Source organism: Peromyscus leucopus, chromosome X, assembly GCF_004664715.2.
Source record: "Peromyscus leucopus breed LL Stock chromosome X, UCI_PerLeu_2.1, whole genome shotgun sequence".
Classification (NCBI taxonomy): Eukaryota; Metazoa; Chordata; class Mammalia; order Rodentia; family Cricetidae; genus Peromyscus; species Peromyscus leucopus.
In genome coordinates this window covers 17,027,982-17,046,610 of record NC_051083.1, presented here as the reverse complement: position 1 = coordinate 17,046,610, position 18,629 = coordinate 17,027,982, and the positions used below count along the sequence as shown (strand labels likewise).

The following is an 18,629-nucleotide window of genomic DNA, read 5'->3' as shown; positions in this document are numbered from 1 at the left end:
AATAAGGAAAATACTGATACAACTGCAGGAGAGACTGGACGGTTTTACTCCTAGACCTCTGTTATTTTGACATAAAACACATCACACCTTTGATTGTTTTAATTCAGTGCTTAGTCAGGGACAAACTGCTTTGTGTTTCTATATAATAAACATATTTTAAATCATTTCAAAATCTTTTGTCAGAAATTACATCTTACCTGATGTCTGCCTCTGACATTTCTATTGAAATCATTAGAGAATGGTTATTTTAGCTATACTATGTACTAACAGCTAAGAAGTAGAAGAAATATAAGACTTCTTTAAAACAAACCAAACTTTTAAATATAAGCAGAAAATGCTTCCAACATGTCATAAGAGCTATAAATAGTACTTTAACCACAAAAGAAGCTGGTTCCACTTTCTTTTCCATGAAAGAAAATAGGGCATGATTTCATAATTTCTAGGAGTATAGTACAAAAATGAAATAAATAAAAGATAGGATTCAGAGGTAGAGAAATTAGTACTACACATTACCTGGTCTGTACTGATGATAAGCTGGGACCAGCTATTCCACTCTGGACACTTGTCTCTGTCTTCAAACGTGACATGCTCGGAATTCCAGCAACAGTGTTCATGGTTAAACCAGAATCCCCCTGTGCATATCCCTTCTTTTAAGTCTGTCATCCAGTGAGCAGAGATGTCTATCAGGCCTGCTAGAGAACCTGATTTGGTGGGGGAGAAATAGAAAGCCAAAGTTAAATTCCACTTCCGAAATTCTGTCTTTGGTAATTAGAACAAGCCTTATCAGCCAAAGTGAGAGGAAAGGAATTGAAACGACAGGTAAATATATACTTCCTATTCCTAGTCTATATCTCCGATTCCTAGTCTACCTGGAAGGTCTGATTGGTGACTTGCTTGATATTCTGCTTACTATCTCTACATTAACACCAGTGTTGGGCTGAAGAGATGCTTAAGAGCACATACTATTCTTGCAGAGGATCTGAGTTCAATTCCCAGCACCCACATTGGGTAGCTCACAACTGCTTATAACTCTAGTTCTAGAAATGCTTCTGGCCTCCAAGGGCACCTGCACTCACACACAGACACAAACACATACACAGGATTAAAAGTAAAAATAAACATCAGTATCTGTGAAATATGTATACTGGTAAGAACTATGGAGAAAGCAAAAGGAGGAGAGAGGGGAGTTTGGCTTTAAAACTCACTTGACACAATGAAGGGACTGCTTTGGTGTGGTTTAGGAATGACACTCTATAAAGGAAGTAATTTGTTTAAGATTATGTGACTTGCTAGGTACAGTGCCACGGGCCTTTAATCCTAGTACTGATAGTTCAAGGCCAGCCTGGTCTACTTAGCATGACAGCTAGGAATATACAATAAGACTCCATCTCAAACCAAAAATAACAAACAGCTAACACAAAAAGATTGTGTGACTCTCCCTATATACATCAGGTTTAGTGAATAGAAATTGCACACACTGAAGAATCTCCCATGTTATTTATTTGCAAAGGCTCTGGAGAAAAGCTGATGAAGATTATGGGTGACGGGCTAATCCTGGACAGTAGGGTTTTGTGCCATGGACAGGAAGAACTTACACAATGGCTGGAAGATATTGTCAGCTAAGGACATTAAATTGATAGCAGCAGAGAGTGTTGTGTGCAAAGAAGGTTGGATGGAACTCGAGAAACTTTGGATGCCTACTGAACCTAGGATATGGACACACTGCAATGGTTTCAGTAAAAAGGAGTAACCACATACAGAACATCCACCAAAGAAAATGAGAAAATAAACAAAGCAAACATTGGGACCATAAATACTACGACTGCTAAACTGGTAAGAGATAAGACAATTAAAGTACTTTACTTCTGGCTGTCACGTGCCAGTCAAACGAAGAAACTCTGGAGAAGAGAAATTAAATGGCCCAGAATTATGCCTTAGAGAAACGGTAAAGGTGTTCTAAAACAGCCCCTGAATTCCCAGACTGTTCCATTCAGACACACTGTTTCTATTATGGCTCTCCAATGTTTAAAAACAAAATACCTCATGTGTACAAGAGGAAAAAAAAACAGCCCCTGACCACCTAAAGACAAGAAACACATTAAAGAGTTGAGGATATTGCGCCTACATTCAGTCAGGTGAGAAAGGCCATGTTATGTGTACGTTTTGGTAAGTGTGGAAAGTGTTACCACCTACTTGAATGCCCTAGTCAAATCCAGCATTTTCTGACAGCTATTTTTGGTAACTCCAGCCCCTAGACTTGTGTTCCAACTTTTATTGCATTTACTGCCTGGGTTCACAAAATTAACAAGGCCTTCCTTATACTTATTTTGCTCTATGTTCTGGTTGTTGCATTTTATATTTGACACAGCAGCTATCTTCAGCCCTGTCTTCCCTTATACTTCTACATCTCCCCCTTCCCACAAATGCTGCTTTCTTCTCTGGCCACAAGTTTTGGTTTGTTTTTTTTTCCCCTGAGACAAGGTTTCTCTGTGTAGCTTTGCTCCTTTCCTGGAACTCACTCTGTAGACCAGGCTGACCTCGAACTCACAGAGATCTTCCTGGCTCTTCCTCCCAAGTGCTGGGATTACAGGCATGTGCCATGGCTGCAAGTTTTATTAAGTTTCCCTATCCGGAAGAAGAGTGTTGTCTCTTATCCTTGCCTACCATTTCAAGGGTTTGTTCTTTCTTTCTTTCCAGTGACTATCAAAACTTGAAATCTGGCTCCCAACACACAACTGAAGTTTCTTTGAAAACACTAACATGTTCCTAATCACCAGATTTTTGACCTTTCCTCCTCTATATTCCTTCCTTTCATTTGCTACAATATTTGGCATCACAGACTACCCAATCTATTATTCACCAGCTCCTAACTGTGTTCTCTCTCCTGGAAGAGCCAGCATGCACAGTTGAATACTCTCCACTAAGGGCTGGCAAACTACAACATGAGGGCCAAATCGTGCTCACCTGCTATGTGTGCCACTAAAGATGTCTCAGTTTGCAGTCAGATGCCTTTCTTTCCCTATGGTATACAGCTGCTTCGTGCCACAGCAACAGCAGCAGAGTGGAGCGGGCACTACAGAGATCATTTAATGCCTGACTCCTAAAACAGTTAGGATGATCTGACTCCTTTAATGAAAAAGAAAAGACTGCCAACCTTTTAGTGTGGGTAATTCCTTTAAAAATTATCTTCGATATTATTTGTGTGAGTGCGCACATGTAAGTGCATGCAGACTCACACATGGAGGTCAAAGGGTGACTTGGAAGTTGGCTCTCTCCTTCCATCATGGGTTTCAGGGATCAAACTAAGGTTGTCAGGCTTGTAGAGCAACAAGTAAGCCAACCGCCACCACCAAGTAAGCCATCTTGCAGCCCCTATCCCAGGCAATTCTTAGAAACTCAGGATGGATGAACCATTTCATATTTGGGATATTCGTTTTCTATTCCTTGGCTCATGATAAGAGCGGCATCAACAGTTCGTCACCATGCCAAAGGCTTTATCTCGTGTAATCCTTAAAGAAAGTGTTTAATATAGATACCTGCACTATCTCCATTTTACAGATCAATACACCAAAGTCTCCAGGAGTTAAGATACTTGCCCACAGCCATAAAACTACCAGTAGTGGAGCAGAGATTTAAATCTTGACTTCCTGAAACTAGAGTCTGTGCTATGAAGTGAAATCTTATACCATCTTCTCCAGCTTTCCCACTTAACTTCTATGTAGCTCACGATTCCAGAACTTCCTAGGCATCATCTTTAATGCTACAACGGTACATTCTTTGGTCTTTCTGCCTGGTGTCCCTGGCTTTCTGCTTCCCACATAGGAGGGGAACTTTGCATTGGAACTTGCTGTAAGCTGTATTTGCAGAGCAAGTATATATTCATATATGATATATAAGTTGAGCATCCCTAACCTAAAATGTTCTCTGGCCCTTAACTTTGTAAGTATCGTCTACAGCCGGCCTCATGTGATAGGATTTAGTCAAAATAGAGATGGAAAGGTGTGCAGTGACTAAAGCCTACTATCTGGACCTAGGAGAGAGGAGTGAGTTTGAAGCCAGCCTGGGTCTCATTAAGTCAAATGAGACACTCTTTGAAAATAACAAAACTCCAAGTGAACTTAAAATATATAAAACTACCTTCAAGCTGTGTGTGTGTGTGTGTGTGTGTGTGTGTGTGTGTGTGTGTGTAGTATATATACACACACACGTATACATGGAGCTTATAGATGTACTTAATATATGTATTCTATACATATAATAATATGCATATATAAAACAAGCAGATTTGAGTCCTCTTCCCCAAATATTTCATTATGTAACATGCTAATATTTCAGATATTTCAGTCATTTTTTAAACAATTTTTCAATCATTATTTATTCAGTGTAAGTGTACATGTGGCCGTGTGTGTGTGTGTGTGTGTGTGTGTGTGTGTGTGTGTGTGTGTGTGTGTTTAACCATGGTGTGTACATATGAAGGTCAGAGGATAATTTGTGTGATGGTCAGAGGATAACTTGTTGATGGTTGGTTTTCTCCCTCCGCCACGTGGTCCTGGGAACCAAACTGGGGCTGTCAAGCTTGGTGGCAAGCACCTTTCCCCACTGAGTTCTTCCACCAGCACTTGGGATAAGGGATAGTCAACCTACAGTGTTTGGAGTGGCTAGACAAAGTTGACGGCGCGTACAGGAAAGTGTGCCACCATAACACCCCTCAGAAACCAGGAAAGAATGGAGAAGTTCCTGAAAGTAGGAGCTACATCTTAGACCACTGAAGAGAGTGAGGCAATGGATCATACTTCCTTCCAGCCTGGATTATATATTGAGTTCAATACCAGCCTGGGCTAAATAATGAGACCCTGTTTTAAAAAGAACAAGGGCTGGGGGAGTGACTCAAAGTGTTTGGAAGCTTGACTGGCACATACATTAGTCTTGGGTCTTATTCCCAGAGCTGCAAAAAAGAACAAAAACTGCTACAAAATGTCTCAGGAAGTTATCGCTGCATCTTGTAAACCCCACGGAGAATGTACCAAAAAACTGTGCCTCCAACAAAAGTGCTTTCCCAGTAGAGCAGGGAGCCACTGTGCTGGTTTCCACCTTAAAATGATCCTGACGTCTTACAGCCCACAAACCGGGCTTAGGTGTATTTCTTCTTTGATTTAAGGAAAGAGATACAGGTATTAGAACTCATTTACAGAGGGGACATTGTACTTCCAGAAGATTCACCAGCAATCCATTTCAGATGGGAGAACACAGCACTTGACTCAATTCAGAAGGGGCACATCACAGTTCTGGGAGATTAATTTTCAAAAATACTGTCGTTTACCATACCTGATAAAAGCCCAATAAGGAGCATCAACAACCAGCCAGAAAAGGCATCGCTCACACTGTGAATCAAGGCCCATGTTGACTCCTTGCTTTTATTGGTAATCTGGGAAAAAAAATAAGATAATATTGGTATACTCTACACATATCTTCCCTCCACCTAAAAACTGTTCAGCAGAAAGATACAAATTATCTGGGAATAGATTACAATTGAGAATTATTTAATTGAACCAATTTACCAAGAATGCTGTGATGTATTGAACTCTACCAACTTACTGTAATGTCCAAGATACACCCCCCCACTTAACCACTGATTTCTTAGTACCATCAACCTGCTTTGTGCATTGCAGGGGTCTTTTTCTGCCCTGGATAATAGCTGTCTCAAGAAGAGCTGACTCACAGCAAATAGCTTGATTGGTTTGCAAAGAATAAACAAATGATGGCAGATCTCACTGACAATTTGAGGTCTATTATCTGTGGTTGTGATTCAGTCAGGAAATGCCCAAACCTTGATGGCACAAAACCTTGATGGTACAGTGATTACAGGTACTAAGTGATACTGGTGATGTGTCTCCTTCAATTTCAGAAACTAGTAACTGTATCTGACGGCATCAGGATAAACACAAAGTTTGACTGTTTAGGTATTACGCTTGTCAACTTAAATCCACGGTGTTCATATGTTTATTTTGTTTCACTTGAGCTTTATTTTTTTATAGTGTGTGTGTGTGTGTGTGTGTGTGTGTGTGTGTGTGAAGGTCAGAGGACAACTTGCTGAAGTCTGTTCTCTCCTTCTGCTGTGTGGGTTCCAGAGATCAGACTTGGCAACAGGTACTTTCGTGCACTTAACCAACGTACTGGCCCATGTCCATATTTTCAAAACCATTATTTTGCCAGCGTTGCTACTGGTACTTCCCCTTCTTTGTACCTCTATTTATTATACTCAAAATTGATTTATTCCTCTTTCACTTATAGAAACATCACAAACAACAACAAATTTTAAAATTTCAAAAGGAATTTGTGTGCGTGCGTGCATGTGTGCATGCGTGTACACACAGAGACAGAGAGACTACACTAATTACAAAATTTTTAAAAAAAAAGAAAGAAAGAAAACTGAGCCTGGTATGGTGGTGCACACCTTCAATCCCAGCACTTGGGAGGCAGAGGCAGGTGGATCTTTGCAAGTTCAAGGCCAGCCTGGTCTACACAGGGAGTTCCAGGACAGCCAGAGCTGTTACACTGAGAAACCCTGTCTTGAAACACAACCCCATCAAAAAAAAAAAAAAGAAAGAAAAGGAAGGAAGAAAACTAAATGAAATAAGCTGGGAGGCTTAGGCTAAGCCTATGCACAAGTAAGTTCAAGGCCAACTTGGGTAAGAGTGAAAGTCTGTTTCCTTGCTGACAGAATACGGCCCAGCATTTGCAAAGCCCTGAACTGCCTCCCCAAACAAACGGAATTTGTCAAAACCTCTACCTGGGACAACCTGACTCTGGGGTTCAGGTGGTTGCGAGGATACTTGGCAGACTCTGGGAAAGGCTTAAAAATGAAAAAAAAATTGTTTGTCTCTGACAGGAAGAATCATTAACTCAGTAGAGAATGGGGTCTTGTTAATAATACATTTTAAATATGGAGTCAAGCAGAACTTGAAGAAGTGACTTGCCAGAGGGTCACTTGCTGAGAGTATATGGGCTTCAACATTTTCACTGTTGGTGAGTTAAGTTCTCCACTGCTGTTCCCACATAAACTAGGAACAGTTTATTGCTAAATTTGAATGATAAAGGACAAGTTCAAAGCAAAGGCTCTGAGCATGGTAGGAAACACCTGTAATTTCAGCACTTGGGATTATGGGAGGAAAAGCTCTGCAAGCTTGTGGCTAGCCTGGGCTATATAGGGAGAACCTGTCTCACTGAAGAAAAAAGGAAAATACCAAAGGACCCTTGGCATGTGTGATGGCACATGCCTATAATCTCAGCACTCAGGAGTCTGAGGCAGGAGGATTAAGAGTTCTAGCCAGTTTAGATTATCTACTTAGTGAGTTTTAGGCTAGTCTAAAGTATCAATAAAATAACAAATAATAACACCAATAAAAAAGTTAAAGGACCTTGGCAGACAGCTCTGAGAAAATTAATCAGTACTTAGAGAAGTGGGGAAATTCTTTTGTCAAGCTTGTACAACCTACGCCATGGCCCTAAATTAATTCATTTTAATGGCCACATTAAATTAATGTCTTGGATATGAATTTGATCAGTCTTGTGGTTTCATTGGTGCTGAATGCATAAGTTTACTTCTGTTTTATGGGGTTTTTTAAACTATTTTTTTATTTTTATTTTTGGAGCTGAGGATCGAACCCAGGGCCTTGGGCTTGCTAGGCAAGTGCTCTAACCACTGAGCTAAATCCCCAACCCCTGTTTTATGGTTTTAGAAGAGCTATAATCTTATGGAGCTGAACCCATATTCTTTAGTACACTCTAAGATTAGGGTAATTTGGCTTTTTTATTCCTTTGAAAAAAGCCCATTTACTTTCCTTGGTTTTAGAGATCCCACTTTAAGAGAAAAGACCTTAAAAAGGAGATGAGATGGGAGAAGAAAATCTTGCACATTTATTTTCACCTATGCAGAGGCATATGTACCCATTTCAGAGCTGTGAATGTCCCTTTTAACAGTATTCTACAGGAAAATAAATCATTAGACACAAGTTTTAAAACCAAGGATGAAAATTATATATAAAATGTCTTTAAAAATAGAAATATATTAATTACAAAATGAAGCCATGTATGGTGGCTCTCATCTGTTAATCCAAGAGTTTGGTCAGTGTGGACTACATAAGTAAGTTCCAGGCCAGCCTAAGCTACAGAGTAATACTTATCTCAAAAAAAAAATTAAAAAGAAAAATGGAAGAAAGAAAAAGAATAAGAAAGAAAGAAACCCTATGTTGCCAATAGAAGCTAGATTGCCAGCAGCTCTGGGGCTGAAAAAGGGAAGCACAGACCAAACTTAGCTCTTTCCCTTTCCTCCCCCATGTTTCCGAACAGTTCCTCAACTGCCAGCACTGCCTTACCTCTCGGTGACGATCTCGGTCTCGAGACTTCTCTCTCACCCAATCAATGGTGTTGAAATCATCATAGGTCCCTACACCGGGGATTGGCTCCTCCAAGAAGTCCATGATCCTATTTGAAGAGCTTATTCCACCACCATTGTATGACTTGTTCCCTGTATGGAACAGCAAACAGACATCAGTACAACAGGCAGTCAAAAACTGTAATGTCCCCCTAAACTATCCGATGACTACAGTTGAGGTGTGGTGATGAAGCAATATAATCCCATACTGGGAATGTCCATCACACTCAGTTTCTGTGGTCTAGGCTCAAATGAGAAGTGGCTAAAGGTACTGTGAGTGGACAGGGACCCAGGACAGTGACAGTATAAAGAGAGAGATGACAGAAGCTAGTGTGTAATAGAAAAAAAAGTATCTAGAGAACAAAGAACAGGAAGGAGCTTGGAGCAGTTTAGGTATTTCAGTTCATGGAAGGGAGATGAAAGGCTCCAAGGTCTTTGCAAATGTGTCCCATCAAGAGCCGTCTTATACTTTGTAAGGCAGTAATTCAATCCTCGGAGGTAGCTTTTGCCTGGCTGAAGACTTGAAAGAAAGAATGCTGGCCTCTTCAAGAGTTAAGCTGGTTAGGAATGTACAAATTTTCCTTCAATAGATAGAATGCTTTGATCTCCAATATAATGGGATGGTAGGAACTTTTCCACAGTATGTTGGGAAGTCAAATATTTACAAGTAGAGATTTGAACAACAATGCTTAGCTTAGCAATGAACTGTCCTTCCTTAATCCTTCAACTAAGCAACATCTGAGTGCACTCACTAATTATGGTTCTTAGTCTGCTTGGCATTTAGTTTTTCCATTACAGTTCCTTATGTGTGCATATGTTTTATCTTCCTTTTCCAGACTCGCCCATCTTCAATAGTTACTCTACAATGAATTCACCATAGCCTTCTCCACCACGTCCTTTTCCCCTGTGAGTCAAGTCTCACTACATTCCCCAGGCAGGCCTAGAACTTGTGATCATCCGATCTTAGCCTCCTGAGAAACTGGTATTATAAGAATGTGTCACCATTTCTTGCTCTGAGCACATATGTGATAGTCAGTAAACATCAGATGAACCAAAATGCATTCAACAAATGGCAAGGATGAAGGAATATTTAAACTAAGCAGTTGTACTGACACATGGTAAGTATTGCTTATAAACTTGTTCAAAATATTTTGGCAACATCATCTGATGGAACAATATTTTGCTAGTAAACTAAAAATGTAAAACCAGCATTGAGAAATCTATATAAATGCACACAGGGAGAATGCAGAGTAATTCCATCATTTAACTCACACAGCCAAATCTCACATTTGCAGCACCAATCTTGGCAGGGACAAGGCTTCATCCAGTCTCTTAGGTAATGAACCCCTCTTCAGTAAATGCCCAAGTTGGCCTCTGCTGACTTTCTCCACCATCCCCTTGTCCAACTCAGCTAGACAACTTTAGCATTCTCATGACGTAAGTTTGAATGAACGAGAGAAATTGAACCTGGTGTATCAACTGTGCAAGTCCATTGAATGCCTAATTCAGCACACTTTGTACAAGCAATCCCCAGATTTGAAAGGAAAAACTCAGCAGAGGCCTCACCATCCGTGGGTGGGTGAGTCACTGAAGTGGTGTGGAGGAGGTGAACAAGTTAATCTTAAAACCTCAAGCCAAAGTCCTTTTCCTATCTTCACTTGTACCTGGCCATAAAATGGATGTCTGCTGAATCACCACCCAGCATTTCCTATCATGTCAGTGTCATACTGATAAAGATGAAAGCTGCTATGTTGGAGAGCTTGGCAGGGGAAAGCCAGCTAGGAAACAGGCAGAAAGAAAAGAAAGTATGTGGGAAGGAGGGAGCTGAATCGAGCTCTTTCCATTCCCAAGTTAAATGCTGACACGAACGCAGGACACCAAACAACCAGAAACTGGCTCCTCGGAGCAGGTTTATGCTTCCATTGAATTTGCTCTACTTTCAGAGTTCTCCTTTCAGGAAGAAAAAAAAAAAAGACAGCATTTTGTGAAAGATTCTGCGAAGCATCAGATAGCTGTCTAATGTTACATCATATATCAAATGAGCTCCTCCACCACCCCCAGCTTTAAGGCAAAATGAAGATCTGCAACAGCATCCTGGCAGGAAAAAGCGAATCCTATTACATCACTAGGTAACATGAGCACCACCGCATCCTCCTTTGTCGTCTGTCTCCTGCTAGAGACGCAATTCTCAGGCCCCTAGCACAGGGCAGGCAGTGATTAGAATCCTACTACAGACTGCTTGCAATTCTCCAGATCCCCTGCTCCCGGAGCATGCTTCCGTCCCGGGCTGGGCTCAGTCTGCTTACCTTGGATCACAGTTTTCTTTTTTTCTGCCTCAAGGAAGAAACAACCTTGGCAGCCTGCATTTGCTCATTTGGGTTGAGGCGCTTTTACAGGAGGCCCGTTCTGGGGTGCTTTACAAGGGCACTTGCTGCTTTCTCTGCTTTTCACAGCAACAAACGCCACCTAAAGAGCCACCAGTGCTCCTGGTTGGTCAGAGTGTGATGTCACCGCTGAGATCACATGACCAGACCCTTGGACCGGCCTTGGAGAAAGGAAGATTTTCTAACCTAGCACAGAAGCCTTAAAGATGTAGCCTCATCTAAACAAATGCCATCAAACTGGTAAGTGGGCGGCTCAGAAAATTAGAGTCCAGACAAGTTTTATACTTCATACCTCATTTAGCATAAAGAACCAGAAATCAAAGTAGAAATGTCCAAAAAACTTTAGAATTACTAGGATCCTAATTTAAAAGGGAATGAAGGCAAATGCAGAAAAGTCTTTTCCTGTGCCACTAACTTGGGCTTGGTGACATATGCTTGTAATTTTAGCACTTAGGAGGTTTAGCGACTTTGCAATCAGCCCGGTGACATAGAAAGACCCTCTCTCAAAACTCAAAATAAATAAAATCAAAATGAATTAAAACTCACCACAATAACATGCATAAAACCTCACAATCACAATGCTGAGAGATTAAAAGAGCTCCTAACATCATGTCGCTATTCCCGAACCCAGTCACAGGCCAGGCTCAATTTTGGAACACAAATGATGGCATTACAAGCAGAAGGAAGAAAATGACAAAAATAAAGGCAGGATCGACGAGAGAAAGCCGCAGCCTGTGAAGAACATGTGGAAAAGTAAGGCTCCTGAAATGCTGGCCCTTTTTCTCCCTCTGATGACAAGTGACCATCTTCCAATTATTCTTTAAAGCACACACATCTGTATTGTGTGTCTTTTTATGTGCATATCAGAATTAAAGAAAAACACAAAGGTGCACTGGAACACACCTAAAGTCCCGGTTACTTGGTGAGGCTGATGGAGAAGGATCACCTGAGCCTGGGATTCTGGGTAGGCTAGGACAACGTAGCAAGACCCTGTTTCAAAAATAACATTGTTTCGGAATATGGGGAGATAACTCAGTGGGTAAGAACACTTGCTTCACGAGCATGAGGACCTGATTTTAAATCCCCAGCATTCACGTACAAAGCTGAATGCAGCTGTGCGCGCTTTCAGATTTAACTTTGGGGGGTCCAGAGGAGGGTACTTGCTAGGCTTCTGACATTCGTGTGTGTGTGTGTGTGTGTGTGTGTGTGTGTGTGTGTGTGTGTGTGTGTGTGTAAAGTTGGTAGACTACTTGCCTGACAGACCTTGGATTCAATCTTTATAACCGAAAAAAATGCAGGGATAACAACACATAACTGTAATTCTTAGCCTCAGGAATCTGAGGCAGGAGGATTGCTGCAAATCTGAGGACAGCCTGAGCTACATGGTGAGGTCTTACAGAGAGAGAGAGAGAAAGAGACAGACAGAGACAGAGACAGAGAGACAGAGAGAAGGGGGACTGAGACAGGGAGAGGGAGAGAGAGGAGGGAGGAAATGGGAAGTAAGGGGGGAAGGAGGGGGAGGGAAGGAAGGACGTGGGAGAGGTCTCTTAGCAGTGTTCTAAAAAAAAAAAAGCAATGTGGTCTGTATTATTCACTAATCCAACCTGGTTGTGTGTCTGCTGCAGCCCTGACAATAAATTTACTATTATGGTTCCATTATCTTACAGGCTTTCCCTTCTCTGGCCCTATTCTGAAGGCTATTTTTAAGCAGGTCTTAATTAATTGTGCAGTAAGGCCAGTCCAGGAAAGAAGAATAAAACTGTCATCTCTCAACTCCCTAAGTGAATCAGCAGGACAGCCACTGTTTAACATTAACCCAGTTACAGTGTGCTCCAATAATCAGACCCTACATGGAGGGCTTGGAAATGTTATTAATCTCATCAGTTCCTAAGGCCTAATACATTCTGAAATGTTAATGCGACAAAACTTTATGAAGTGTAAGGCACTGAATGAGGTTTAAACTCTTTTAGTTCATCATAATTATATCTTGATGAACTAATACAGCATTAATGAACAGAATTCAAATGGAGTGGAAATGACTATTAAGTGGCAGGGAGTTAAAACATTGCAAAAAAAAAGCAACAATCATTTGTAAGCCTAGTGTGATCCTCTTACACAACTAAATGTTCAGTCTATCAGATTAGAAGAAAATTATATGCCCAGCCTCAAAGGCCTCCTGCAAGTTAATCTTTATTAATCATAATTTTACCTATAGTATCTGGAGACCACTGACAATCACCTCCATTATCAAACATTTTTCTAGAATTTCACATTTCAGCAGACATCAAGTAGCACAATGAAGTTAGCATATTTTAGGCACTTAAGTAGTTTATATTTCTATATAGTTTTCATAGTTGAACCCACGTCAACAACTTTGAATTAAAAGTTTTCACAGAGCCCACAGGGTTACAAAGGCCTACCCAGCACTTACTTCTAGAGTGGGAATTTTTCCTATTCCAAGTAAAGCTTTCTTTTGAGTAGTAGAGGGTTAGTAGGTAGGCATGGTGCAGCTTCCGTGCTTAAAGGAGGTTTCATTACAATGTAGATTAAGAAATGAGTCACCAGGTTCCGTCTGACATGCTGAGTCTTTAACCCTGCTTTTCTGGCCTCTACCCCCTTCTCTGCCAGATTTGTAATCCCTAACATATGTTCATTATACAGACTGCTCGGTGCAGATCAGTTGACAGCAGGGTAATAACACAAAATGCTTCCCAGTTCGGATGTATCATACGATAAAAACACAATTAAGTCAATATTTAGAGCCAGGCACAGTTAGTTACCTTTCGGAAACACATCTAGCCAGATTATTTGGTAGCTTCCCAGTTGTGACTCCTTACTATGATGTTTTGAAAACTTTCAGCAGTGACACCCTTTCAAGGAGCATTCAGGGCAAGTGTGGACAAGCGATTTAAAAATATTCACCACAAGCTTCAGACTAGGAAATACAACGTATTTCAGGTGTGGCGGTGACAGTGAATGGTGCTGCTACTCTGAGGCTTCTTCAAGGAGCTAGCTGGGTTAAGTGGCTTGCTCTTGTCTTCCACCAGGTGTCTGGGGCTGACAATTAACTGAAGCTGCTGCTCCTGCTGGCTGACTTCTCTACCTAGCGCTTTTAATCTACAACACAGAGGAAACGCATAAAACTTGGTGGCCAAAAGGGGCAGTAGGGGCAACTATCAAGATATAATTAAAGGAACAGAATGCAAACCCCTTTTTTAAAAAAGCGTGTTATGAGTTAATTTAGTGTATATATACACTGACAAGAACTCGGAGTAAAATTAGAGTCTACATTCCAAATTAGGGTAGTTAGGTGAGCCTAGATTTTTGCCTCAGATAAGTGAAAACCAACAAAATTTATCTCAAGCTTTGATGGCATGGTGAATGTTACATACAGAAAGTAATTTGATGTTCTCACAGGAAAATGATTTAAAAGTCTAGTTAAATTATAAAAAGAAAAATCCCTCAAAGACTGATTTGCATTGCCTGAGTCAGAAGTAAACATACAGTAAAACAGTTAGGAAAAAGGGAGTCAAGTTTGAAACAGCCTTCTCTGCAAGTTATAGTTAGGTCTTTAGAAAAACACTGCCTGAATAAGGATGCATACAAATGAAACCATGAGCCTGCTTTCTGCTCTAGAAGGCCTTTCCTAGGCTTCCCCCAACCCACAAAATATCATCTTATGTTTAAAACTAGAAAAGCCCTTTAAAATGCAAGAATATAAATTCTAAGTTGGGAATGATGTTTATTTCAATCCCTAACCAACAAGCCATTAGAAATTTCCCTAGGGGGCTGATTAAGTGATTACCTAGTAATTGATTAAGTGAACTAGTTAAATAATAACAAAAACACAAGAAGAAAGGAGAGAGAAAAAAAAAAAACCTCATGTGTAGACCTTGAAGGGTTGTTTTAGGAACATCACAAGTTGTGGGAGGGTCACTTGTTCCAACATCAAATAAGCTCTCAAAGAAAGGGACTAGGTTATTGGTATGTATCAAAGAACTTGGAAACAGTCTTTTAAAAATGAGATTTGGGGGTTTACTGGGATATGTTATATTTTTACAAAGGTATAACTCTATCTACAACTACAAATTCAGCATGATGCCTAGCACAAGATACTCATCCTGTGGCCATTTAAAGGCCTTCCATTCAACAGTAAAAATGAGGAACCTATTATGGGCCAATTCTCACTTCCACACCTACTTTCCCTTTTCCATTCTTCTACTGGTTCTTCCATGCAAGATTCCCAACAACATATATTGTATCACACCCACTTCAACTACATGCCTAAGAATACATTACAGGTAAATCCCTAATAATTAGTCAACATTTATGGTACCTTTTCATCTACAACATGTTTTGCTTTCTATTTTGTTTTCCCACTTACCCAAATGCAGTGGCCAAAATTGGGCCTCACATCTAAACTCTGGAGAGAAAACATAATACTCTGAATACAAAATACTCTGTGTGGTGATATATTTGCAATCTAAAAAATAAAGCTTACCTGAAGATCGGAGGACAGAGCCAGCCACAGAGTTAGCCACAGAGGTCAGGCAGTGGTGGCACACACCTTTAATCCTAGCTAGCACTCGGGAGGCAGAGGCAGAGATCCCTCTGGATTTCTGTGAGTTCATGGTCACACTGGGCTACATGAGATTAATTCAGTCTAAAAGAGAAACAGCCAGGCAGTGGTGGCACACACCTTTAATTCCAGCACTTGGGATCACACACCTTTAATTCCAGCACTAGGAAGGTTGAGACAGTAAGTGATAGAGCTGGACAGAGAAAGGAATGTACGAGGAGACAGGAATTCACACTCTTGCAGAGGCTCTTTCAGACTGAGGAGTTGGTGAGGTAAGAGATGGTGGCTGTGGCTTGCTCTGTTTTTCCGATCTTTCAGCTTTCACCCTGATATCTGGGATTTTATTATAACACCATTTAGGATTCCTGCAACACTGTGAAATACTTAGATGGAGCCTGAAGTATTTATTCATGGTAAATTATTCTGTTGCTCTGCATCTATATGCTATCCCAGTTGTTAAAGACTAAAATACCATCATCCCTCTAAATGCCTCCTTTCCCAAACAGTCCCCTTCACCATCCCGTGGAAACTCCTGAGCTTTCCCAGAGCCCAACAGCTGGCGTCCCTAGACAGCACACCAATGCCATACCCAATGAGCACTCTGACTGATTCTGATTTGACTTCACCCCTGTACTCCCTTCCCTTAGGAATCCTCAGTTTGGGTTTAGTCACACCGCAGCCTACAACTGACAAGTATTTAAGATGCAGGAAAGACAAGGAAGATGCAACGCTTTCCCCTAACTCTGAAGACAGACAGACAATAAAAAGAGTGATGGGGAACTACATAATGGAACTGTAACACTATTCAAAGGATCTTTAAGAATTATGAGAAGAAAATGAGAATGTAAAGCATAAAAGAAAGGGATGGGGAAGCCTGGAGACAAGCATGAATACCTATTCTGGTACTACCACCCTCATTCTTTGTTTCTACTAGATATATCCCTCGTCCCCAAAGCCATAGACATTTGTTAGGAGTCACATCTTCTATGTCTCCTACCCCTAATATCTGCTCCAATCTGGAAGTTCCTGACCCAACAAGGGTTCGATAACAGTAGAGCCAGGGTGTTAATTGACACGTTAGGACAAACATGCAGATTGCTATCTTCATGTTTCCACTAATTGGAGTGCCACACAAACTAATGCAGAACTGGAACTAAAGGCACTTGACTACTAACCTAGGCATCATACCATCATATGCGGGAGGCAAGTCATCCACGAAATGAGCCGTTTTTACTTATTTTGAGGCCACATCTCATTAAGCTCTCTAGGGTGACTCTGAACTCCTTTTGTCAGCACCAGAAGTTCTTTTTTATTATTTATTTATTTGTTTGTTTGTTTGTTTGTTTGTTTAAGCATTCTCTGTGTCGTTTTGGGCACCAGCAGTTCTTGAACTTGCAATAGCCCTGCCTCAGCTTCCTCAATTGCTTCACTAGGCCTATGACAAACAGTACCCTGTTCCACTACTTGTCTTTCATTCCTTCATTCCCAAAGTTACACACGGATGGGGCTGACATAAGGATGGGTAATGTAATGGACAGGAAGAAACTGCCCTACAAACCACATGCTACTCCTCTGGGTAGCACGACTCTGCCTTTTTAAGTTTGAACTAAGTCTATACTGGGTTTTCCCCATCAATATTCAAAACAATTAAAAAGGTAGGAATAAGAGATTGTCAACGAATTCTATGATGAGGAGAAAAACCTCAAGAGAGAGAGTACCAGCCAGGAGACCCTTCCTAGATCCACAGGAAGAACGTGATGTCATATATAGAGTTTGGTCCCCATTACCACAGGAGAAAAATAAGAAATAAAGAGCCGGCATGATGGTGCATGCCTGTAATCCCAGCACTTTGGGAGGCTGAGGCAGGAGGATTGCCACAAGTTTAAGCTTAAGACCCTGTCTTAAACATCAGAGAGATAGAGACAATCAGTCCTTCTATGGGACTAGACACCGAAATAACTGAACTGAGAGGGTCATATCTAATCCCTGTTAGCAGCTGTATCTGGAGTAGGAAGAAGAGGAGACTTTGGCATGATATTGAAATAGATTTTATTTTCACTGATTGTATCATATGAATTTATATATTTAAATGCTGGGAGTGAAGTGAAACCCATGGCCTTGTGCACACTAGGCAAGTGCTCCTCCTACAACTAAGCTGCTTCTCCAGAGCCCACAGGAATGATTTTACAAGAAAAATAGTAGCCAGGCAGTGGTGACGCACACCTTTAAGCCCAGCACCCAGGAGGCAGAGGCAGGCAGATCTCTGTGAGTTCAAGGCCAACCCAGCCTACAGATCGAACTCCAGGACAGCAGGACTAAAAGAAACACTATCTCAAAAAAATGATAAAACAAAGAAAAGAGTAACAGCAGAATAGAGAGAAAGGGCATGCAAAGACGCACAGAGCAGACTCATCATCCAGGAGGCAGACCACTGGAGTATTTAGAGACAGATGGGGACATAGTTTCTTGGGAACACTAGAAGGATAGCCTTCACAGGAAGGTGGCTTAATCCATTAGAAGGTCTTTGTGATGGAGGGACATATTGACCAGCACTGAGAAGGTATAAATTATAATTGTAGCTCTACACTGCATTAGCTGTATAACCTTGGCAACTGCCTTCATCTTGGTGACTTACAGATCTGCCATCTCTAAAACAAAGCAGGTATTCATATTTTTAAAATACACACACACACACACACACACACACGCACGCACGCACGCACGCACGCACGCACGCACATGCTCACAACACTGTTTCTTAAGAGTTTCCTACATGTTTTAATCAAATTAACTACCCCCAACTTTTCCAAGATGTACCCACCCAACTCTGTATCCTCGTATTTTTTAAGATGATAATTGCATCATTTCTCCCTTCCTTTTCCCTTCACCCCCACCCCACAATATAGAGCTTCATGTTCTATTATTTTAGACATGTTTTTCATTTGGTTCTTCATACTATACTGAGAAATATTTGACAGGACCTTATCTTTGAGGAATTCAAAATAGTATTTTGATTGCATAGCTATCTGAAGGTACTCCTCTGGCAAATTCATAAAATGATACTACCAATCCTTGGAAAAGAAAAGCTCATTGATGAAGATTAGAACAACCTAGTCCCTCAGTGGGAACCAGCATTTCTAGGACATGGTTAACTAGAGTTATAGCTACATGCTAACATGACTACAGTATACATTTTGAGGACCTACTGACCGGCAATGATCTGTCCTCAGAA

At 40.9% G+C, this 18,629-nt stretch overlaps 1 protein-coding gene across 3 annotated transcripts in view; it reads right to left on the bottom strand.

Moving 5' to 3' along the window:
- Clcn5 (chloride voltage-gated channel 5) overlaps positions 1 to 18,629 on the bottom strand; it is a 172,492-nt gene that overhangs the window by 26,684 nt on the left and 127,179 nt on the right. For 2 of the 3 annotated variants that reach the window (XM_028881332.2, XM_028881333.2), the window contains 3 exons: positions 8,376 to 8,527; positions 5,326 to 5,425; positions 514 to 701 (listed from right to left, as the gene is read on the bottom strand). In XM_028881332.2, coding sequence (XP_028737165.1) covers positions 514 to 701; positions 5,326 to 5,425; positions 8,376 to 8,527 — 440 coding nt within the window. Of the gene's footprint in view, positions 1 to 513; positions 702 to 5,325; positions 5,426 to 8,375; positions 8,528 to 10,740; positions 10,994 to 18,629 lie in introns of those variants that run through there. The other variant, XM_028881334.2, reaches the window with a different exon arrangement.